Here is a 24,228-nt window from a genome sequence, read left to right as displayed (position 1 = left end):
TGGTGCACACCTTGCTCTCTCCTGCTCACGGCCCTACAGGCCACACCACCGCCTCCCGCCCCACGTCATCACAGTGTTTTTGTCCTAGGCAGGCAGATGCTGTGGAAAGCTCTGTAATTGAACATTCGTGCTATTTAATTAACCTCTTGTGATTCTGCAAACTTTTCCATTTGACACCACATTTCAGGGTTACTCTGTTTACTGCTACTCAGGTTTTATGTAGAAACTGAGCACTGGTGGCTCACACCTGTAATCCTCGCTGTTCCGGAGGCTGAGATCTGAAGATAGAGGCTCCAAGCCAGCCCTAGGGGGACAAACCCAAGAGACTCTCATCTCCCGTTAATTAGTCAGAAGCTGGAAGTGGAGGTATGGCTTAAGCATAGAGCGCCAGCCTTGAGTGAAAAGCCACGCAAGAGCTCAAAGCCCTGGGCACGGGGAGAGAATAGTTTAGTCATGCAGATTCCTCTTGGATTTGAGGAGGGTTCATTGAACGCATCTCTGTAAGCTCCGACCATGGAGCTTTCCAGGCGATGCGCCGACTGCATGCAGCTCACCCCAGCTGTAGGTGAAATGCCGCACCCACCCAGGCTCCAGTGCACAAACAGCGGAGGTCAAGGCAGCTCTGGTGTGTGAAACTACCCTGGCTGACCATAACTGACAGCCGGGGCCCAGATGCTGCCCCTGAGACGGACCGCAGTGTCTCTGGGCTCCACACGGTAGACAACCAGTGTCTGCGGCTCTGTTGGTCTCTGGAAGTGAGTGCCATGCAGCCAGGGCCCTAGAGTTCTTTTCTAGATGGGCTTAGAGGGGCTCATGCTCCCCAGAGTCCACCACGGCTCATGCCTCTTTCCTCCCCAGCGTGGTTAGGATGCTCCTCACACTCAGCTCTGGTGTTGGTATGCCGGCTGGCGCTGCTGTGAAGGCTGAGGAGGTACTTTGGGGATACTAAGATGTTGGCTTCCCTGGAGGCTGGGGCCTGGCCAGGCCTCCGGGGCAGCTGCACCCAGGGAATCCGAGCCAACGGCCTTTGAGGAGAGCCTGGCCAGTGCTGCACTTGCGTTTGACGGCACCCAGGTCTGCTTGGGAGATAGCAAAGGCCAGTGTTCTTCCTTTGGGTTGGTTGAGGTTTGTCTCCTCAGGTGTGGAAACATCTGAAAATAGTCTAGAGATTAACAGCGAAGCCTGCGTCTTCACTGGGAGCGAGGGAGGCTGAGAAAGAGCCAAGAACGATGTGCTGGCACCTCTAGTTCTCTGTGAGACCAAAGGGAACAAGTGCCACCCTACTTAACCCCCGCTGCTCCCAAACTGAGGCTCGGGGTGAAGTCACCCCAAGGCTGGGCCAGGAGCCCCTCAGCCTCTCCTAGAGCTTGTCAGTAGAATTACATGGGTACGCGTGTCCCCTGGGGACTTGGTGTCTGCCTTCAGCAGCTCACATGATGCAGCCACACTCGGACAGTCCTTCCCGGGAGTTGAATCCACGCGCTCGGGTCACACGGTCATTCCACCGACACAGGGAAGGCATTGGCTTTTCTCGGAGGCTCAGCCTGTGTCTTCACCCCTGAGAGCAGGAGATCCATGCTGGACCGACTCCTAACCCTGAACCTCGAAGCCCTCAGCCTCAGGCAGCGGCCACTGCGGTAGGGGTCACCACAAGGTCCATCACACATTCGTGACACCCCGGGGACGTCTGCTGAGAGTGGAAGGGGGTTAGAAAGAAGAAGGCAGAAGGAACGCGCACATTTTCATCTAAGGGACTGACAGACATTCTGGAATTTGAAAACAGGAAGGTTTGTCAAAATTATCGGGAGATAGGCCTCCAGGGAGACCCACAGATGTGGGCCCTGTCACGCCCCTGTCTATTTCCAGGAAGGTGGAAGTGGTCAGGGAGGCAGGGCTCCTGTTCCTTACCATTTCAGCATGGGGTGTAACCATGAAAAGCAGGGAGGAGGAAAGTCCTGAATGACCACTAGCCAAGGGTTGGAATTATGGTCTCAAATCAGTGTATTTCTTTCACCCCTGAACTCTGCAATAATTAAAAGCATTGAGGTAGCTGGAGATGTGGCTTAGCACATGATTGCAAGCCCTAGGTTCTGAGTTCAAACCTCAGTACTACCAGAAAGAAAAAAAAGCAGTGAAGTTAATTTCTTTTTTTTTTATTGTAAAGATACTATACAGAGGGTTACAGTTACATGAGTGAAGTAATGAGTACACTTCCTCTTGAACATTGTTAGCCCCTCCATTGTTTTCCCCCTACCATCCCCTCCCTCCCTCCCTTCCCGTAGGTTCTTTTTTTTTTATTGTGATTAAGTGATTACATAATTTCCAGAAATTCACAGTATTGTGGAATAATGATGCTCATTTAAAGTCACAAGTTCATTCTAACATTCCTGGAGCAAATTGTCTATCACAGTCTGTAATATATAACGGTGCTCACATGTTATACACCGTACATGTGATCAGCAGTGTGGGGATATTTAGTAGTGGTTCAACCAGATGAGTGGGAGTTCTTTGTTTCTTAAGTCCTGTTAGTTTTGTCATATCACCTAACATTTTGGATTTAGCATCCACTTATCAGGGAGACCATGTACCATTTGTCTCTTCGTTCTTGGCTTACCTCGCTCAACATGATTCCTTCTAGCTCCATCCATTTCCCTGCAAATGCCATTATTTTGTCATTTCTAATGGCTGCATAATATTCCATTGTGTATAGATACCACAATTTTTGGATCCATTCATCTGTGGTGGGGCATCTGGGTTGTTTCCATATCCTAGCTATTGCGAACAGTGCTGCAATAATCATGGAGGTACACGTGTCCTTGTATATTGGTTCCTGTTGTTCAGGGTAGATGCCTAGAAGTGGTATGACTGGGTCGTAAGGGAGGTCAATCTTTAGCTCTCTAAGGACCCTCCAGACTGCTTTCCAAAGTGGTTGTATAAGTGTACATTCCCACCAGCAGTGTAATAGGGTTCCTCTTTCTCCACATCCCCTCCAGCATTTGTCGTTGGCTGATTTGTGGATGTGGGACATTCTGACTGGGGTAAGGTGGTATCTCAGGGTTGTCTTTATTTGCATTTCCTTCACCACCAGGGATGATGAACATTTCCTCATGTGTTTCTTTGCCATTTTTATTTCTTCATTTGAGAAGTCCCTCTTTAGTTCCCTTGCCCACTTAGTGATTGGTTTTTTAGGTTTGGGAGGGATTAGTTTCTTGAGTTCCCTGTATATACAGGATGTTAACCTCTTGTCTGATATATTGCTGGTAAATATTTTTTCCCAATTAGTTGGTTGTCTTTCTAGCTTGGTTGTGATAGCTTTATCTGTGCAGAAGCTTTTTATTTTAAGGTAGTCCCATTTGTCGAGTCTCTCTCCAACTTGTTGTGACCCTGGGACTCTGTTCAGGAAGTTCCTTCCTGTGCCTATTAGTTCAAGTGTCTCTCCACCTACTCTGTCCTGCAGTAGTTTCAGAGATTCAGGTTTAATGTTAAGGTCTTTAATCCATTGTGAGTTGATGTTGGTGCATGGTGATAGGCTGGGGTCCACTTTTAGTTTTCTGCATGTGGCTGCCCAGTTTTCCCAGCACCAGCGGTTGAAGAGGCTGTGTTTCTTCCATTGTATGTCTTTGGCTCCTTTGTCGAATATCAACTGGCTGTAGGCCTGTGGATTTATTTCTGGATCTTCTATTCTGTTCCATTGGTCTTCGGGAATTTCTATCAAAAAGACACAATGTAGTGATGTACATTTGTAAACCTAATCTCCCCTACAAAATATTAGCACACATAAGTGTGTCAGTGCAGAGAGAATGGGGAGAAGGTAGCAAGGAGAAAGGGACAGCGTCCCAGCGGCAGCCAGCCAGGGTGCACAAGGCTCTCTCCATCCGTCGAGGAAGGCACATGCTAAAGATTCCTATTTCAAAGTCGTATGAACTCACATGTATAAGCAGTTGTCTTTCTTTGAGGGGAAGTGTTCTGCAGATGCTTACTGGGTACAGATCCAAGGAACTGTCGGTGGTAGTAGGTTCTGGCTAGAGGCACTGACCCAGCCTCAGCTCCATGCGTCTGACCACTTGTCATTCGAATCCTTAAGCCCTACTCCACCCAAACCACTGCTGCTGGAAAGAAATGCGCTGCGCTGAGAGCATATTCACAAATGCACCTTCCGTCAGATGCCTCAGCCTTTTACTGATCCCTAAACCCCAAGCCTAGATGAGTCCAAACATCCTGGATGAGCTACAAAACAGAAAAAGAATGCTAGAGTTTTAAGGGGGACAGAGTGCTGCCTTTTTTAAAAAAATAGGCTTAGAGGTTTCTGAGGACAGGCACCTTTCAAACTACGCTGATGAAGGTCAGATGGCCACTGGCCATTGTCTGTTTCTTACTCAGAGCCCCGAGGTTGGGGATGGGGCTTTGGAGGGCACACAAAAGCTGCTTCAGCTTCTAAGTCTTGAGCTGGACCAAGGCAGTGCCAAGAAGCTGTAGGACAAGCATTGATTGAGGCCAAAAGTCAGTTCTTGGTGGAGATGCTGAGCTCTGAGGTCATTGGGAAAGACCTGACATCCCTTTGAATGTCCTCAGAGAAGGCACCCACTCTTGCTCACTCTAGTCTCCCATGCGTCGTGATTCCTCTTACATTTGAGCTAGTAAGGGATTCTTTTCTTCTTCCTGCATTTATCCTAAAATTATTTCATGCATTCATGATGGCGGCACACAGATAGGTCCATGCGGCTCTCTTGGGTCATCATCCTCACCTCCGTTACACAGGAGGAGTTTGCACAGACACTTGTATTCAGGTTGACCAGTTGTCCTTCTGTGGAGCATGATTCTTCTTGGTGTCCTTAGAGGTTTGTTTGGTTTGTCCGTCCCTTGTGCACACAGGTCTATGTGTTCCACACTAGTGATAGCAACCCACATACACCATTTTGGACCCGTTCTGACTTTCTGATATTTCTTCTAGATCATTCCATATCAGCCCGGGCTCTCCCTTCTCCTTCCGTCTTGCCTGGTGTTCTGTGGGGACATGGGATGTGCTGTGGAATGTTCTCCAGCACCGACGGGTGGATAATGGAGGTCACTAAGGCATTCGCCTGTATCCTCAGTCCTGCAGCCACACTGTGTCTGCATGCGCGTCTTTGTTTTCAGAATCCACTTCATTTCTAACGCACTGTGAGGATTTCCACTGCCCGCACAATGGCATTTCCATTTTAGTGTGTGGTTCTAAAAAAACCTGACCTGCAGCGATATTGTACCAGCTTGTGGCCACACTCACTAAGTCACTGAAAAATTCTAAAAGATGTGTTTGCAAGAGCAGTGTTTGATGACACAGTCATTTTAGTTTGAATTCAAACTATATTTGTAGCTGACATGACAGGGTGTCTTGCTTCTGGTTTAGAATAACGCAGTGGCAGGTGGCTGGGAGTAGACAGGATGGGTATGGAAAGAGATGGTCGCATATCAAGTACTAGAAAGTCCTTTATTTTCCTGAGCTTTGCACTTTTTGCAGGCACCTGAACTTCCTTCTTTCTTTTTTTAAATAACTGGTATTTTCAAACCAGATGTAAAACAGCTTCACCATCGGACTCACACAATAGTGAAATGCGTGTAACCCATGAGTGGTCCTGAGCTGGAGGGACATGTCCAGGCTGGTGCGGGCCGGACACCCAGCAGGGCCGTCTCCCTCCTCAGCCGCCCTGCCAGCTTGGGAGTCATTGTTTTCACTCCTGCTTCACAGATGAGAACACAGGCTCGGAGAGATGAAGCAAGAGCAGAAGGAGAGAGCCAGACATCAGCACCGCGGCACACTGCTCTGCCTGGCTGTCCCTTTGCTGGTACCACCCACCAGGGCCACTGGTCTGCCAGGGACACTCCTAAGTTAGCTGCGAGACAGGCTCCAGTACCTCGGGAGAGATGAGAGTAGAAATGCGTGCATTAGACAAGCATGCCAGCAATTCACTTGATCTTTTTTTAAGGACAGTTTTTGTGGAAGTCAAGAGTTTCTGTACCGCCCCCTCCCCCCCCCAACTTCTCTCATCTCACTGTCTTGCATTGGTGTAGCCTTGTCACTATACACAATTCACTGAAGTCTTCAGTCTGCATTAACGTTTACCATTGGTGGTGTCTGTTCTATGGGGTTTGGCTAAGGTGTAATTTCCTATGTCACGATGACAGGGCTGCTGAGAGCAGGTTCACTGCTCAAAGGATTCCCTCATGCTCCCCCTACCTGCTCATCCCCTCCCCCATGCTCCCCCTCCCTGCTCATCCCCCTCCCCCATGTTTCCCCTCCCTGCTCATCCCCCTCCCCCATGCTCCCCCTACCTGCTCATCCCCCCCCTCCCCTGGCCCTAGGCAGCCACTCCCCTTCTAGCTTGTCTTTTTCAGCAGATCCTTAGTTTGACTCCTGCAGAATGCAGACTTTTACACAATGATAGGCCTTTTAAATTTCTTCACGCGCCCCTGCCCCCACCCATGGCTCCTTACTGTGTCCCTGTTCATGGCTGAGCAGTCTGCCATGTCTAGAGCTATCCCAGTTGACGTATTCATTTGCCTGTGGGAGGACGTCTTGTTTTTTTCCACTTCTGGGGAATGCGGTCTTCATCTGTTGCTACAGTGTCTGTCTCTGGCCTTGGTCATGCCCTCTGACCCCATTACTTCTAGATGTGGGAAGGTACTCGTGCGGATTTTTCTGTCTTGTCTCCTTTTCCTGGGGGCTGCTGAGCACTGTAACTGTTAGTGAGTCAACAGGTCCTGACACTTACTAACATGGTTTCCATTTTCTCAACCATGCTGAGCATGATGGACCTTTTTTGGTGTGGTGAATGAGCCTCCATTAGGGATGGTCTGAAGGCATTTTTATGAGGACATTTAGTCACCAGGATCATTTGCTCCTGAGTCATGCATTTATGTTAAGTCAGCGTCTTTTGAAAGGTCGTGTAGACTTTTTACATAGAGTCGGTGCATCATGGTCTTACCATCTTCCTTCTTGCCCATTCTTACTTTCCCCAGAAGGAAGGATTTTGCCCGGAAGCAGGCTCAGAGGTTGCACAGCCAGGCTTCCGGCATGGCTCTGCAGACACTGGGCGGGGCCTTTGTACCTGTGGGTGGGAGGGGACGCTGCGTCCTCCGTGGACCAGTGTCATTCCAGTTATGCAAATTAGATGTATATAGAGTGGGAATATTTTTAGATAAGGGCATGAAGGAAGATCATGTTTACCCACAGTTGCTCTAAACTTCGTGGGATGTTTCCTTTCCCAGTGGGGTGTGTGCATGTGAAGACAGTGTCACAGTGTCACACTGGAGACTGCGCACAGACTGGGCTTTGTCTTATCCATTGCCCTGGAGGAAATGCTCAAAGTCCATTTCTGAAATGAATGGGAGTTAAGTATATATGCATCATATAGTCAAAGAAAAAAATTGGTGCTTTCTCTCTTTAATGGTATATCCTTTTTCATTCCACACCAATAATTTCCCATTTTTAAAAAGTTCTTTTAAAATATGATTATTTTAATAGTAGCATTTTAGTTTGTTATATAAAAAGGAATGTTTGAAGCCCCCAGCTGACTAGAACCTTTGAAGTTATCTTCATTCATTCCTCAATAACCTTCCCTTGAGAAGATTCTAGAGTTTGTTCTCACTGTCAGTAAGCTGTGTCTCCACTGGTGCTGTGTTCCTAGCCACTTAGAGGGCTGAAACACAGAGGATCATAGTTCTAAGCCAGATCAGGCTCAAAGTCTGGGGGACAGCATCTCCAATTAACCAGCAAAAATCTGGGCTGGAGGCATGACCCAAGTGGTAGAACCTCAGCCACGAGCCATCAACCCCTGTTACCCCTGTTACTGGCAAGAAAAAAAATAACTTTGGAGACATTCTTATTGTACTGACCCGGTGAAGTCAACCTCTCCCCCTCTCTCCCCCCCTGCCCCCTGCCCTCATCTATCCTCCTCCCCGTCTTTCGTCTACTTTACATTGTGTGTCCAGAGAAACCCTCCTGCGCCTGCCACTGTCTGTAGTCCTAGTGCCATGACAAGGAATGGTCCTGTTCCCTGAAGGACTGTGAGCCCTGGTAGCAGGGTCCTGACTCCCCATAATGGGGCCTGCTGGGTTGTAAGTCCTCCACACAGGGTGTGTGGGACACGACTGCTGTGAGAGGCTTGGGTTGAATTGCGTGCCAGCCAGGTCTGTTTGGACTGAGTCCAGGGCCCTGGGCAGGCATTGGGTCCCGTGATGTGGACTGGTGCATCAGCAGGAATCTTCTCATCTGTGCCTGATTCCACCTCCACCCAGGTTGGCTCATCTGTGCCAGGGGCTCCTCACAAGGGCTGTGGAGACCCCAGCCTCAGGGTCCATAGTCCCTTGGTCCAGACTTGGGAAAACAAACATTTTCACCAGTAGTTCCATATAAAGAGCTGATGCTCATTGACCCTGCTAAGTCACATGAGCATCCCTTGAACCAATTCCGGTGGCCAGGGAAATGAAATGTCCTGATATGATTGGTCAGGAGGCCTGGGGGTGTGCAAGAGAATGGGGAGGAGGAGGGGCCCCTGCCCGGGATAAGCCTGCTGATTTGGTGCTGACTCTAGGTCTAATTTTGGGAATCCTGCATGATGTTGGCCAACTCCCACGAGAGGCACACCCCAGGTTTTTCTGTTGAGCAACTCACTACTATGGAAGGAGTTTTCCACACACCACATAATTCTGTTTACGGTTTTTAGCCGTGTGTCTGCCAGATGACCCTGGGCTAAACCAGCCTGTGACACTCAAGGGCCTTCTTGGCTCACTACCTGTTATGTTTTGTTTTTGCTTTTCTCATTGGTACAAAGACAAAGGGAGCGTCTGCAAGACACCCTCCCACATGTGAGGCTGGGTAAGGTCCGTCCCCTCATTTCAGCAAGGGTGACGGGGTGCCTTCTAGTGGACATGTTTGCTTGTGTGTGTCTGAGTGTCCACCCAAGTCCTTCACACTGGGAGCCCACCTGGTCCTGATATGGCCCTGAGTTTGGGGAATCTGGAGGTTGACTTGGCATTTCCTGTCCTTCCAAGTCAGTGTCTCAGTGCCTTTCTTGGTTTTGTGCAGCCATCCCTGGGCATGGGAAGTACAGTGGTGTGGTGCTGGTATCATGTCTTTCACTAGGTCCTGCCACCTGCTCCTTGGGACCCCTGATCAAGTCCCGGGCATCTCTTCGTCCTCTCATTCTTATTTCAAAGCCAGCCACAGTCATAAATTTCTGTTTTTCTTTATTTCTGTTTCCAACCCTCAAGCATTCACTTGAGATGTAAAATAACATTGGGAAGCCTGAAAGGAGACCTTGGGTGAAGAAAGCAAGGTTGGCCCTTTTCTTACTGCATAGGATTTAAATTCTCACTGTAAATCACAGTAGACGTGAGGAGAAAAAAAATCCCTTCTAGGCTCATCTGAGCATTCTGAGTGTGTTCTGCCTTGGGCTCCTATTTACATTCGTGACGGTAGGCAGAGGCCAAGAGAAGGTTCAATAATATGAATTTGTTTTTCTATTTATAGTTTAACACTTAAATAGATTCCTGGACATACTTGGTACTTTTGCTTTTTTTTTTCTGGAAGGTATTACCTTGCACAGAGGAGTTGTTGCATAGACTTTACTATCCTAAAACCATTTGTAAACATTTTACCAATATACAACACATAAAAATGCAAAACCCTGAGTACAACACCAGCAGTCTGGTGTTACCACCTCACAAGTGACAACACCACAGCTTAGTTGTACTTGGATTTGAGGCTTAGATGATTGAAATTAGTCAATGTCAATACTTTGCTTCCACCTGCTTTTTTTGTTCATCGTTACGGTTTTGAACTTGGTCTGTGTTGTTGTATAGAGAGCTATTAAATTCATTCTTTTCTGAATTCCATTGTGTGAACACTGCTCATTTTTCCAGTGTACAGTTCATAAGATTTTTGTTGTTTCCAGAAGTTGGCTGTTATAAATAATGCCACTAGGAACCTTGTTGCTTTTCCTTTTAGTTTTTTGGCTTGTTTTTTTATTTTTTTCTTCCTTTTTGGTGATGAATTTTTGAGTCATATGGCTACATGAGATATAGTCAGTTTTCCAAATAGTTGTGCTAGTGTTCTCCAGCTGCTCTGTCGCCTCTCTGCCCCCTCCCCCTGCAGTGTCAGTCCCAGCTATTTTTTAAAAGTCTTGTCGATTGAGGTTCTACGCGTGGAGGTGCTGAACTGTGGGCCCGTCAGGAACTCCTTGAGAACAAATGAGGTCGGACTCCTTTGGATGTTCTCATTGGTTATTGTAGCATCCTCTTTCTAGAGCGGCAGCCCGGTTGTTTTAGAACGCTAATATATTACATGCTAGGAACTGAAAATACATATTCCAGATCTGGAGTTCCTCTTATGACATTTAAGTTCACTTAGTGATGCCTTTCCAGGAAAAGAAACATTTAATCTGGGTCTAGGTCAATTTGTTAGTGGTCATGTTTTTCATTTTATAGCTGATGTAAGAAATGTTTGTTTGCCCTCAAATCAGGAAGATTTTCTGTCTTGTCTTGAAGTTAAGAACCAGCATTGGTATGGATTTTGTGTGTAGTTTGGAGGAGGGATCAAAGCCCAGCCTTTCCGTGTGGTTATCCCACTGATGTCACACCAGAAGTTGGAAGGACTGTGCCTTCCTCATTCCATGGCTTTCTAGGCTCTGTCCTGTTTGTTGCTGTATCTCGTGGGTCCATTAATGGACCCCATATTCCATTGCCAGGGTCCATCTGTGCACCCATAATACATCACCATAGTCGCTGTAGATGTGTCTTGTCTGGCAGTGTCAATCTGACCACTTGATTCTTTTTCCTTTAAGATCATCTTGGCCATTTTTGGCACTAGGCACTTCCATGAATAAAATTCTATATAAGGGGGGGGAGGGGGGGCAGGGGGAAGGAGAAGGATTGGGATTGGGGGGGGAGGGGGGAGGCTGGGAAGGGATGTGAAGGGTAAACAAAGGAGGAGGCTGCAATGCTTGGTAAGAAATGTATGCATTATCCTGCCCATGCAATTGTAACCCCTCTGTACAGTATTTTCACAAATAAAATTAAATTAAATTAAAAAAATTCTATATAAGGTAAATTTACACATGCAGCTGTTACAATTCTGATCGGAATTGCATTGATCCTATAGTCAGTTTGGGAACAAATAAAATCTTTCCAAATATTCAAACCTTTGATCTCTGCACATTGTATACCCCATTTTTCATTTTGGCTAGTTTCCTCTTCTTTTATAATTATTTCTAAATGTCTATCCCTAGGTCCTGTGCTTCATAATGTCAAAGTATGTACTCTTTCAGTCCCAAAGGAAAACACAAGCCCCTCTCTTCCTTCCCAGGGTTCTGGAAGGCCATTAATAGATCAGAACTCATGTGTGTATTAGGATAAACTCCAACTTTCCCCATGAGTCTGGTGTGGTGCTCTAAGTCTCCAAGTGGAATGAATGAATGAGTGAATGAATGAAGTTCATTATGCTCAGAAAAGAAGAAAAGCTCAAGTAGAGTCATCAAGGAAGATTATTCCAGTAAGCTATCTTGTTCCTACAGTCATTTCAGTTACATCACAAACCGTCCACAGAGACAGTTATTTCTTGTTTTCATGAAAAATTAAAAGGACCCCTGAGAGTTTATTCAGTGTATCTTGGTGGGGGAGGGCAGGATTAACGATCTTAATAATGAAAAGCAATGAGCACTGGATAGCTTTTTAAAATTGCAACTTTGAGACAATTACAGATGGATGAGCAGCAGTTATGATGAATAATATGAAGACTCTGAAAATGTCCCCTTCACCTGGTACCCTCCGATGCTGAACTGGAGACAGTCACCAAACAGCAGGACATTGGTGTTAGGTTTTTAAAAAGAGGTAGCCAAGTAAGAACAGCACCACGCATGTGGTATTCAGGTAAGGGGTAGGTTTATTCATCGTTCTGGCTGGCACCAGGCCATGTTGGCCCTCCACTTGGTGGGGAAAAGCCTGGGAAAGACCTGGGAAAGAGCTAGAAAAGAGCTGGGAAAGAAAGAGAGCTGGGAAAGAGCTAGAAAAGAAAACTTCTTGGCCTGGGCTAGGCCTTATCTAGGGAATGGGTGGAGAAAGGTGTGGCCACATCAAATTCAGATGTTACCTCAGCAGATGCAGATGTGACCTCTTCCAGGTGTGCCAGTTGCCTAGGTAATGCAGGTACTGGGCAGAGACCTTGCTGCAAGGAGGGTGGAGTCTGCTTGCCATCCAGGATCGGACCTTACAATTGGTGCTGATAAAATCCCCTGAACTGATACGGTTGGCGAACTTCTTTTTCTTTTTCTTTTTTTTTTGGATAACAGGGGTTTCAACTCCTGGCTTCATACTTGCTCTGCAGGTACTCTTCTGCTGGGCCGTGCCTCCAGCTCTTGTCTTCAAAATAGGTTCTTCCTTTCTTTCTTGGAGACAGTCTGGGCTGTCATCCATATATTTCTGGCTTCCATCCTATCTGAGATGGCAGGCAGGTGCCACCACACCCAGCTTTATCCACTGATAGGAAGTTACCCACCCCAGGCTGGTCCCCGTGCCCTGCTCAGGCGGCAGGGTAGATGTGGATGACCGCGCGTGAAGATGCTTTCTCTGGTAGGTGGTTCCACGTCCTGATTGCCGCAGTCACCGGTCACATGATTTCCCCCACAGTGACTTCTCAGAAGCAGGGCCTCGGCCTCTGTCTCTTGGTTTCCTGGCCCTTCCTGGGTGGCTACAGTGGGACCAGAAGACAATCATCCCTGAGGGGTGGGCTTCAACCCCAAGGACCAGCCAGGAAGGAGCTGCAGAGGGGTCACAGTGGTGTCTCCCAGGCAGCCCTGGTTCTCTGGGCATCCACAGGTCACAAGGTGGCGGGCTGGTCTCTGAAGAAGTAGAGAACCAATGCTCCCAGGCCATTCTCAATGCTGTGGATGCTGCACACCGGCCCAGGTGTGCAGGTCCAGAAAGAACGGCCTCTTTTATTTTTTCATTTATCTTTGGTCTTTTACTTTTGAAAGCAAATGTTCCATTGAGAATTATAAGAGGTTTAATTGTGTGCTGTTTTATCTTGTCTGTCATGGGGCTTGAACTCAGGGCCTGGGCACTAGCCCTGGGCTCTTTTGCTCAAGACTAGTGCTCTACCACTTAAGAGCCACCATGTCAGTTCTGGTTTTCTAGTCGCTCCTAGGAGAGAAGAGTCTCGCAGACTTTCTTACCCAGTCTGGCTTCAAACTGTGATCCTTAGATCTCAGCCTCCTGAGAAGCTAGAATTATAGGCATGAGCTTCTAGCTCCTGCCTAATAGCTATTTTATTTAACATTTTTTTTGCTTTTAGTGATGCCCATGAAAGTGGGGGTGATTTTTGTAAGAATTTCTCTAGTGTCCTCACCCATTGAAAGGCCGCCTGAGACGCTCCTGGGCACAGGGCTGTGGCCGGCCTGCATGCACTGGGAAGCTGAGTGTAGAGGTGGCAGCATCGGTAGCCCTTGGTGAGCAGTGTGTGTGCGACACCACAGCCATGTAATTCCCACAGCCACTGTTGGTAGTGGGGCCAGATCCCCCAGTGCACGTGACAGAGCCGGGGCTCTGGGGGCGGCGTGACTGATTTGTCTCGGCAGGGAATTTGGACTTGCGTCCCTGCCCGGCGGGCTGCGTCTTGTGGGGCCCACCTTCTCCACCCCGCACCACGCTGGGCCTGGCGCACCTGCTGGGCTGATCTCCTCTCCGCAGAGCCTCCCCAAGGGCTGGCTTGGTACAGGAGCCCACGCGGATAGACCAGGCCACCTCCCCTCCTGCACGAAGACAGCTACACAGCAGTCTGCATGCTCAGAGAGACTGGTGGCGCCACAGGGCCTCAGCGGGTCTCTGTTGAAGCTGTGACTCAAAGCAGTAGTGGGCCAAGGGTGGTGCAGGGGCTTAGGAAGCTCCACTGACCCTCCTTGAGGCCCAAGAAGAGGCAGAGGAAGCCAGAGCAGGCCTGTTGGAGGGAGCAGGGAGTGATGGCCCTGAGGCTGAGCACAGGGCCAAGTCAGAGGCCCTGGGCCTGGGTGTCCTGTCTCAGGGCAGAGGAGGCTGAGCAGGGCAGGGGGGCGGCTTGTATTCAACACAATCCCAGGGAGCCTTGTGGTTCCCTGGATGCAATGGTGGATGGACGCTTCTTCCCTCCCCAGCCCCAAACCACTCCTCACTCATGACTGCCCTGATAGTCACTTGTGCTGAGAAGTTGGGGTCCACACCACCTGGGGTACCACTGGCCACGTGGACAGCTACCTGCCCAAGAGGACTGGGGTGCATTCAGGAGCTTAGAGCAGTGGGGTGTTTTCATGACCACAGAGGACCAGGATGTGTTCAGGAGCACGGAGCACCAGGATGTGTTCAGGAGCATGGAGCACTGGGGTGTGCTCAGGAGCATGGAGCACCGGGGTGTGTTCAGGAGCATAGAGGACCAGGGTGTGCTCAGGAGTACCAACCACCAGGGTGCATTCAGGAGCTCGAAGCACCGGGGTGCATTCAGGAGCTCGGAGCACCGGGGTGCATTCAGGAGCTCGGAGCACCGGGTTGCATTCAGGAGCAAGGAGCACCGGGGTGTGCTCAGGAGCATGGAGCACCAGGGTGTGCCCAGGAGCATGAAGGACCGGGGTGTGTTCAGGAGCACGGAGCACCAGGGTATGCTCAGAGGCACAGAGAATTGGGGTATGTTCAGGAGCACAGAGCACTGGAGTGTGTTCAAGAGCACGGAGCACTGGGGTGGGTTCAGTAGCACGGAGCCCTGGGGTGTGTTCGGGAGCCTGGAGGACTGGGGTGTGCTTAGGAGCACGGAGGACCAAGGTATGTTCAGGAGCACAGAGGAACAGGGTGTATTCAGGGGCACGGAGTACTGGGGTGTGTTCAGAGTCACAGAGAATTGGGGTGTGTTCAGGAGCACAGAGGACCAGGGTGTGTTTAGAGGCATGGGGCACTGGGGTGTGTTCAAGAGCACGGAGCACTGGAGTGTGTTCAGGAGCATGGAGCACCAGGGTGTGTTCAAGAGATGGAGCACTGGGGTGTATTCAGGAGCATGGAGCACTGGAGTGTGTTCAGGAGCATGGAGCACTGGGGTGTGTTCAGGAGCATAGAGGACCAGGGTGTGCTCAAGAGCATGGAGGACCGGGGTGTGTTCAGGAGCATGGAGCACTGGGGTGTGTTCAGGAGCACGGAGCACTGGAGTGTGTTCAGGAGCATGGAGCACTGGAGTGTGTTCAGGAGCATGGAGCACCAGGGTGTGTCCAGGAGCATGGAGCACCAGGGTGTGTTTAGAGGCATGGGGCACTGGGGTGTGTTCAAGAGCACGAAGCACTGGAGTGTGCTCAGGAGCATGGAGTACTGGGGTGTGTTCAGGAGCATGGAGCACTGGGGTGTGTTTAGGAGCATGGAGCACTGGAGTGTGTTCAGGAGCATGGAGCACTGGAGTGTGCTCAGGAGCATGGAGGACTGGGGTGTGTTCAGGAGCATGGAGGACTGGGGTGTGTTCAAGAGCACGGAGCACTGCGGTGTGTTCAGGAGCATGGAGGACTGGGGTGTGTTCAGGAGCATGGAGCACTGGAGTGTGCTCAGGAGCATGGAGGACTGGGGTGTGTTCAGGAGCATGGAGCACTGGAGTGTGTTCAGGAGCATGGAGGACTGGGGTGTGTTCAAGAGCACGGAGCACTGCGGTGTGTTCAGGAGCATGGAGCACTGGGGTGTGCTCGGGAGCAGGGTTCTGTCCGCTGTACTTGCCTGTGCTCATTTCATCCTGTTGCAAGTGCTAGAGGCTCCACCTTAATTGCATTTATTTAATGGATGGGGATGGAAATGATCTCTGAGGTCTGACTGGAGAGGACCCGGGGACTGAGATTTGACGATGGGTTGAGAGCAGCAGGAGAGCACTTGCTGGCTGAGCCAGGTTCTGAGGCTTGCCCAGGTACCTTGAGAGCCAAGGCTTTCGAAACAAGTCTGGGGTGTGCGTCTGGGGTAGCAGCGGCGCGCACCTTCAGTGCCAGAAGCAGCAACACTGCCTAAGGCTGGACAGCCAGGTGCTCACAGCGCCTGCTCCCTGCTGTGGAAAAGGCAGAGGTATCATCAACCACAAGCCCAGGAGAGGTGGGTGTGGCCAGAGCCTGGAAGGAGGGAAGTGCCAACATGGAGACAGGCCTTGTACCCGGGGTGAATATGGACCTGGCAGCTCAGGGAGGGCAGCCAGCAGTGTGGGTCTGGAGCAGATTTCTCTGGGTTCAGTGGGATCTGTGCTGGACCTCCCTGAGCCTGAGAGGGTGCTGTTTGGGCCTGTGCTTGCCCAGGGGCGGGGCCTGCAGGGGTGCTGTGCAGGGCCTCTACATTATTTGGGTGCTGGGCGGCCTGGGCTCCAGCTCCAGATGTGAGAACTTCGTCAGGGAGGAGCCTGAGGTGGGGAAGTGTTTCATCAATGAGCTGCTAATGCCTGCGAGGGGGAGGTGGGAGGTGGTGGAGCAGCTGTCCCCAGCACTTAGCACCTCTGTGCTCCTGAGCACTGCTAATGTGTTTGCAACCCCAGAACTGGAGCCTCCCACCCCCACGTGGGCATGGGAAGGAGCCACTCTGCAGCTCCCGGAAGAGGCAGAGGAGGAATTCAGTGGAAGGGGTCTGAGCCCCGACCTGTCCCTCCCTCCAGGGAAGGGACATGTGTGCCCCTACCCTCAGACACGCACCCCCCCAGACATGCACAGGTGTGTGTGCCCCCACCCTCAGACACGCACCCCACCCTCAGACATGCACAGCCACCCTTCACACAGCCTGCCTAACACTCACTGGCGGCAGTCCCTGCTCTGGAAGTCCCACCTCCCTGTTGCGCACACAGATCCCCACACGCATGCACAGGGTCACACGCATGCACAGGCACTTACCACGCCTGCTCTGCACTGGGTGTTTCTCAGCAGCTCCTGCAGTATGGCAGGACACCCACCTTGACCTTTCCACTTCTGGCAGGGAGAGCATGGCCCGGCCAGCCTCCCCCCGGGCCTGGGCTTGGCCTGCGGGCCTCTGGGAGCCTGGGCCTGCTGTGGTCTGTGCTCCCATGGCACCCGGGACCCCAAGGTGCTCGGGTGGGGTGCTGTCTGTCCTGGGTGACTATCAGGTATTTGGGATGCATGCTCTTTGACCCGAAGACCTTCCATGGCTCGAGCGGGGACTAAGCCCTGTGACTGCTCTGTGACCCCCCAGGCGCTCTACTTCTTCCTCCAGGAAGCCTGTGGCCCTGGGCAGGGCAGGGCTGCCCACACCGGCTGCGCCAGGCTGTGCTTCTACCGTCCTGCTCAGACTGGTCCTGACTGCCCCTACTGCTGCTGGCCAGCACACAGCCCGGCTCCAGCCACCCCTGCCTTGAGTGCACTACACCATTCTGGGGGCCATCCTGGGGTTACACAGCGGCTACAATGCCCTTTGGAGCCCTGCCCTCGGGTGGGGAGTGAAGCAAACAGTAACACACGCACGTGCACAGGTGTCACAAGTGCATGGCAGCTGTGGACACACAGGCAGGTGGGAGGAGAGCTGCTATGGGATGAGCAAAGACTAAGGCCCTGCTCTCGATGAACACCTCTGGTTACTGTCTACCTCCAGCAGGCGGCCGAGGCCCCAGAGAAGCGGGTGTCCAGGTGCTTTGGCCCCCTTCTGTACCCCGCCCCTAGCATGATCCTGACACATGGTTGGTCCTAATTCGGATCGGTAAGATGGTAAAATGAATGAGTGGATTCTTAAGGGGAGGGAGGAGAATAGTCTTATCAGTGGTCTCGTCCCCTGCTGTCCTCTGTGCTCTGACCCTTGTCTGTCAGAGGTCCAGGCAGTGCCCCAGCACCTGCTCAGAGGGTGGAATGAAGAGCAGGCAGGGCAAGCAGGAGGTGGCTCATTGCAACACTGAGATGATGAACTGGTGATGGTGGTGGTGGTGGTGACGGTAGTGATGATGGAGGTGATGGACGTGGACGGAGGTGGGGTGGGCTTAGAACCCCTTGCAGGAACCACATCCCCACAGCGAGGCAGGTCAGAGTGAGGAGAGGCGTGGGGGAGAGGTCAGCCTTCACTCTCCCTTTAGTCAGTGCCGGAGCGTCGTTTCCCACTGGAGGTAGACTGGCCGCAAGCCTGCAATGCCATCCATGTGCAGGAATGGCGCTGAGCATGCGCAGTCCTGGTGGGTACTGCTGTCCTGAGAAAGGGGACCCTGGGGGCGGGGGGAGAGCCGAGCCGATGGGATGGAGGCCTACGGATTCCAGGCCGGCGGGGAGATCTCTGGAGGCGTCCGGGGTGGAGACGCGCATGGCCGGGCCGGGCCGGGCCACGGCAACACGGGGTCAGCCATCAGACTCAGCTCTGATTTGTAGTTTGTTCTGCGTCCCGTTCCTTTTGCCCTGGCTGCCAGGAGCTCCGGCCACACTCCGGAGGCGCGTGGCTAACGCCTTGATGCTGGGGTTCTCCCGGGCTCCCCGGAGCCGCCGCCAGCAGGCCTCTGTGAGCAGACCGGCACACACTGCGGGACACACCCATCCGCTCCGGCCGGGCCTCCTCCATCCCATCCAGCAGCAGCAGCGTTTCCAGGACAGCCGGCTCCGCGGGCCAGTGGACTGGCAGTTCCCAGCCCATCTGGTGTCTGTGGGCGGAGGGAGGGGGAGAGGCGCGGGACCAGGCGCCTTTGGGAAGATGGGGGGGGGGGGACTTCTGCACTGCGCATGCTCAGCATCGCCGCCTGGACACATGGAGTGGCTTGCACTACGCATGCTCAGCACCGCCGCCTTCTGCACTGTGCGTGCTCAGCCTTGCTGCCTGGGCACTGCGCATTCTCAACACTACCGCCTGGGCACATGGGAGGGGTGCAAATACGTGTGCTCAGCGTCGCCGCCTGTTCACGTGAGGTGGGGTGCACTGCGCATGCTCAGTACCGCCGCCTTCTGCACTGTGCGTGCTCAGCCTCGCTGCCTGGGCACTGCATATACTAAGCATTGTTGCCTTCTGCACTGCGCATGCTCAGCTTGCAGGCGGACACTGCGCATGCTCATCACTGCCGCGTGGGCACGTGGGGGTAGGGTGTAACACGCGTGCTCAGCATCGCCACCTTCTGCGCTGCGTGAGCTCAGCCTTGCCGCCTGGGCACTGAGCATGCTCATCATCGCTATCTTCTGCACTGCGCATGCTCAGCATCGACGTCTAGACACCGCACGTGCTCGGCCTCGCTGCCCCGGCTTGTGGGGTGGGGTGCACTGTGCGTGCTCAGACTTGCTGCCTGGGTACTGCGCATGCTCAGCACCACTGCTTTCTGCACTGCGCGTGCTCAGCCTCGCCGCCCGGGCACGTGTGTGTGTGGGGGGTCACCTGTGGTTGACCTCAGCCCTCTGACTTCCCGGGGTCCCAGTGGGCACCCATGACCTGGGTGGGGAGTCGCTGCGGGCGTTTCTGTCGTGGTGGCTGGGTCTGCAGGGCGGGCGGCAGCGGCTCCCCGGCCCGCCCGGGGCTGTGTCAGCAGTCGGGGCCGGGGGCCCGCCCCGCCCCGGCCCCCTCCCTGTCCGTCCCACGGGCCTTGGTGTGCCCCGTCTGGGTGGTGAATGGAGGTGGCCCCACCCCTCGTTCTGGGAAGTCAGCACGGCCACCCGTCCACACAGTGGCTCCGGCCCCAGCGCTCGCCTGGCCTGTCTGTAAACCGGCCAGCAGTCGCCAGCTGCCAGAGGAGAGCCAGCATCCCTGCAACTTGGTTTCCTTGTAGCTACATTTCCAGGGAGAAGCGTCCCCTGGTCCGAGGCCACGGCCTGCGTTGTGTCCCCGTCCTCTGTGGTCACCGGCCCGCACCGCCCGTCCAGGCTGGCAGTACGGGCCATGTGATTATTTTCTTGGCTCTGTCTTCTGCCTGTAGGAACAGCTCTGCTGGGCTGGTGAGAGCAAGGACCGCCCCAGCCGTCCTGGTGGACATGCAGATGGCCGTGTCCTTGCTCACGTCACGACACTGCCCCCAGCTCCCTGGGCTGTCTGTCCGCGTTGTGTCCAGCAGGGTGTGATTCGAGGCCTGGGGACAGCCAGTGCTTCCTTCCTCCATTCAGGGATGGGCTTGCTCACAGTGGCGCTGTGACAGGCCAGCCTGCTGCAGTAGGGTGGCCACAGCGGTGCCTGGCCGGGCCTGGCTGATGTCTTAAGCTGGGCCTCTACACCACAAGACAAAGGCCTCATCCTACCCGGGGCAGAAGGTGATTTCCTGGAGGAACGTGCTTATCTGAGTTAGATGGGTGAGCAGTGGAGGATGGGAGTGGGGGGGGGGGTGTGGCTCTGTGCAGCACAGCATGGACAAAGGTCCTGAGGCAGGGGAGGATTTTTTCCATCAGCAAGCACCTGGCTCAGATGCATCTGGAGACTACAGCTCTGCCAACACTCGGGCTCCGGGCCAGGGGGTCAGGAGGTTTGCTGGTCTCTTGACTCTGTCCCTTGGTTCTGGCTTCACAGATGAGATGGAGCAAACGCCACCAGTGCGCTCCGAGTACCTGGTCCCAGGGAGCCGAACACCCCCCGTGAGGAGGAACAGCAAGCTGGCCACGCTAGGCCGTATCTTCAAACCCTGGAAATGGAGGAAAAAGAAAAACGAGAAGCTGAAGCAGACAACGTCGGGTGAGTGCCTGGGCAGGCAGCTGCTGCGGCTGGACAGTCTGGCGTCCTCAGCTTCCCGCAGCTGGGCAGCCCAGCGTCCTCTCTCAGCCTCACACGGCAGGACAGGCTCTGCCCTCTGCTCACTGGCAGAGGTGCTGCCCAGCCCCTCTCCATCTGGCAGGGGATGGTCAGCACCAGGCAGTGCACAGCGACACTGCCCAGACATAGATTGCACACAAGTCACCGCGGCCTTGCTAACTGCAGTGCCAGAGGGAGCCCTGGCACTTTTGTTCAAAAATGCTATTTAGCAACAAGCACCAAGCCCACAGCTCACCATAGTCCTCACCTCAATCGTGGTGTCCAGAACAGAGCCTGGCTGGCTGCTTCTAGAAGCCCCGGGGTGATTCTGAAGGGCAAGACCCTCAGTCAGGTCCTGGCATCTTCAGGCTCCTCCCGGCAGCTAAGCGCTCTGTTCGCCAGGCCCAGTACTTCCCACCAAAGGGTCTAGTCAGCCCTCACAGAAGCCTCACACCCTGCCAGTCCCAGCTCTGTGAGAAGCTGGGGTGCGCCGGGTTACCCCACTGCCTCCTCGGAATGCACTGTGGTCACAAAAGCGTGGCGGGGTGACCCCGGCGAGGTCAGCTGGCTGGGAGGCCATGCAGCGGGGTCTGCCGACAGGGCAGTGTTGGGCAGCCACACACCTCCCCAGAGCTCGGTGTGTGCACACAGCCCTGTTGCCCGAGGGACAGGAATTAGGCTCCTGGAGGGGAGGCAGCTCACCCAGGCCGGCCAGCAGGGAGCTGGCCTGGCTCACAGCCCTCGGCTCAGCGTCCCTAAGCACAGGTCCCAAGCGGCACAGCCACACATGGCCTCCTCTGCAAGCCGAAAACAATGAGTGAGCTTTCTGCTCCCAGGAATCCATCCTGGGCCTTGGGAACAAGCCTGGCACGTTCCTGCCTCAGGCTGCTGCCTCTGTGGTCCTGTAGCCCCACTCTAAAGAGGCCCAGGCCCCTGGGGCTCTGCATGGCCCTGTGGCTGGGCGGGGTAAGGACGGCAGACCCTCAGCATTCAGACTGGCACAGCACGGGCACTTCTGTTCTCCACCACACTGGGCCTCCACCTGGTCAGGAATGACAGCAGTCCTTCCGTCACTACTTAAAATCCTCAACCTGTTGGTCCTGGCAGGTGTCTGGGTGGGGTGGGTGGCTCCGTTCCTCGGGGGACAGCAAACCGGGCTGCACCTCTGGGTCTCTGGATGGCCCCAGGGTCAGCGCAGGGGCCTCCATGTCCAGGGTGGCCTCCAGGATGGGGAGACTCCGCACCTCCACATCGTGGGGACCCTGCCTTCCCCTCTGCCCATCAGGGGTCACTGGCACGGCTGGTAGGGCAGCTCTATCTCACCCAGACTCACCCAGACGTTTGTGTGCTGTGCAGCTCTGGAGAAGAAGATGGCTGGCAGACAGGGCCGCGAGGAGCTCATCAAGCAGGGGCTGATGGAGATGATGGAGCAGGGTAAGTTTCTGCCCTTTGCGGACCGCGGCCTGACACTTTGGGGGTGGGGGCGTGTCAGCGCCCTCGGCAGCAGCCGAACCCCTGGTCCTCACCTCTCAGAACATAACGTGTGAGCTCTGCCACCTGCCAGCAGAAATTTGATTACAAAGAACCCTCATGAGTTGTGAACTGTTAGGTTTCTTTTGATTTTTTCCCCCTTTAAAGATACGAAATCCTTTCTCAGCTCAGGTCGGATATAACAGGCTAGAGACTGGCTTGGGTGACCAACCCCCTCCTCTTCTGTCCTCTCTCCTCTCTTCCCCTTCCCTCCGCTCCCCCTCCCTTTCCTCCTTCCTCTCCCCTCCTCTCCCTCCTCCCATCTCCTGCTTCCTCCTCCTCTTCTGCTCTTTGTGTCTCTCGGTCTCTCTTAGCTATGGACAGAAGCTAGTGCAGTGCAGTCCCTGTGAGCCATACATGCGCTTCTTACTCAAGGCTGCAGCTTCATTGGGAGCCAGGGCTCGTGCTGGCAGTGGAGGACACAGGTGACAAGATTTTCTTGTCCCAGAGCTTGTGGCGTGGGGCACAAGTCTCAGGGTGCCCCCAGGTGAATGTGTAGCCCTAGGGTCACTTTGCTGACCCGTAGCTGCACTGGCAGCGCGGCTAGATTTCCTTCATGGGTGGTAAGTGCAGCCCTCCAGCCAGAGGGAGGGGGCTGGAGGTGTGCTGTGAGCCGTGGGGCACATGGGAGGGAAGAGGGGGGCTGGGAGTTACCTCCCGGGAGACAGGCTTTGCCTGTGGGCTCCTGTGTGGGGTCCTGTCCTGATACGCTGTAGGTGAATGCTGGTCTCAGATGGTGTGTGTGTGTGTGTGTGTGTGTGTGTGTGTGTGTGTGTGTGTGTGTAACTTCCTTTCCAACAGGGCCATTGTGCTCTGGGTCAGGCCCTGCCTTGCCTACTTCACCTGGGAGCACTGGAGGGAGAGTCTGTCTCCTTTTTGGTGGATGTGGGCAAACCTAAGGAATCAGACTCTACTGCTACCTTCTCTCAACCCTGAGAACCAATCTCTGGCCGCGGGCGCCCCCCTGTGGCCGAGCGCCCTCACTGTGTCCGCCGCGTTGGCTGTGTGTCCACCGCAGGGGCCAGGCCTCTCCACAGCAGCGCAGCCGGGAGTCAGTCACCTGGCCTCTGCACTGGGCTGCAGGGGACAGCTAACCAGTCTCGGGGTAGGGAAGGCTGTGCAGGGGAACCTTGGCGGCCCCTGGTGGTTTTATTTCAGTGACATTCATGTGAGTGTCTTGCATGTGCGTGTGTGTGCGCGCACACGCACGCACGCACACACACAGACACCCTGCCTGCATTGCTATGCTCTGGTCACCTCCCGAGACCCAGCCGGCCCCGCCCCGGGCACTGTGGGACGCTGGTGCTGTGGAGACAGCAGAAGGTGACCTTTGCCTCTTCTGTCCCCTCTGCTCTGTCCAGCCTCTGTCCTGACATCAAGGAGAGCAGAGCAGTGCCTCTGTGTGACAGTCCTGTCCCCCTCCTCACCGGTCCCTGGCCCAGCTCCATGAGAGGGGACAGAGCCCGCAGGGCTTTCTACCCAGGGAGGACTGAGCCCCTCCCTCCTCCTCCCTGTGCACATCCAGGGCATTTTCTTAAGTGACTTGAACCCATCCTCTTAGCATTGGTTGTGAAAGGCAGAGGCCTGTCCTGGAGCCATCTCCAGTGACCTGCACGGCACGGCATGCGAGTCCCAGGGGACCGGACAGTCTGGTTTCCATGTGTCAACAGCACTGGAGGTTGGGTTTGAGGAACTCTGATCGCGTGGTACACACACTTGCATGTCCACTGTGTGCATGTGTGTCAGCGCACAAGCACACATTTCCATGTGTGTCTGTGTCTGTGTCCATGTACACATGTTTGTGTCCATGTGTATATATCTGTGTGCATGTGTGTGCGTGTGTGAGTGTGTACCCACGTTCCTGTGCCTGTGGCAGACCCTCTCTGCGGCTGCTCGGTACTTCTTCAGCACTCAGGGAGAACAGGATGCAGTCCTGGCAGGAGGGAGGTCAGCGGCCAGGCAGTGGGAGGGGCGGGTGTGAGCCCCTCTCCCACCCCTCCCCAACCCTCCCCACCTCTCCCA

At 53.7% G+C, this 24,228-nt stretch overlaps 1 protein-coding gene across 1 annotated transcript in view; it reads left to right on the top strand.

The window, feature by feature from the left end:
* Window positions 1–24,228, top strand: part of Phactr3 (phosphatase and actin regulator 3) — a 123,008-nt gene that overhangs the window by 50,473 nt on the left and 48,307 nt on the right. The window contains 2 exon segments of the mRNA XM_013024328.1: window positions 20,458–20,619; window positions 22,033–22,110. Of these exon segments, the coding sequence (XP_012879782.1) occupies window positions 20,458–20,619; window positions 22,033–22,110 (240 nt within the window).

Source organism: Dipodomys ordii, unplaced genomic scaffold, assembly GCF_000151885.1.
Source record: "Dipodomys ordii isolate 6190 unplaced genomic scaffold, Dord_2.0 Scaffold75, whole genome shotgun sequence".
In the NCBI taxonomy this organism is placed as follows: Eukaryota; Metazoa; Chordata; class Mammalia; order Rodentia; family Heteromyidae; genus Dipodomys; species Dipodomys ordii.
This window is presented reverse-complemented; position numbering and strand designations above follow the sequence as displayed.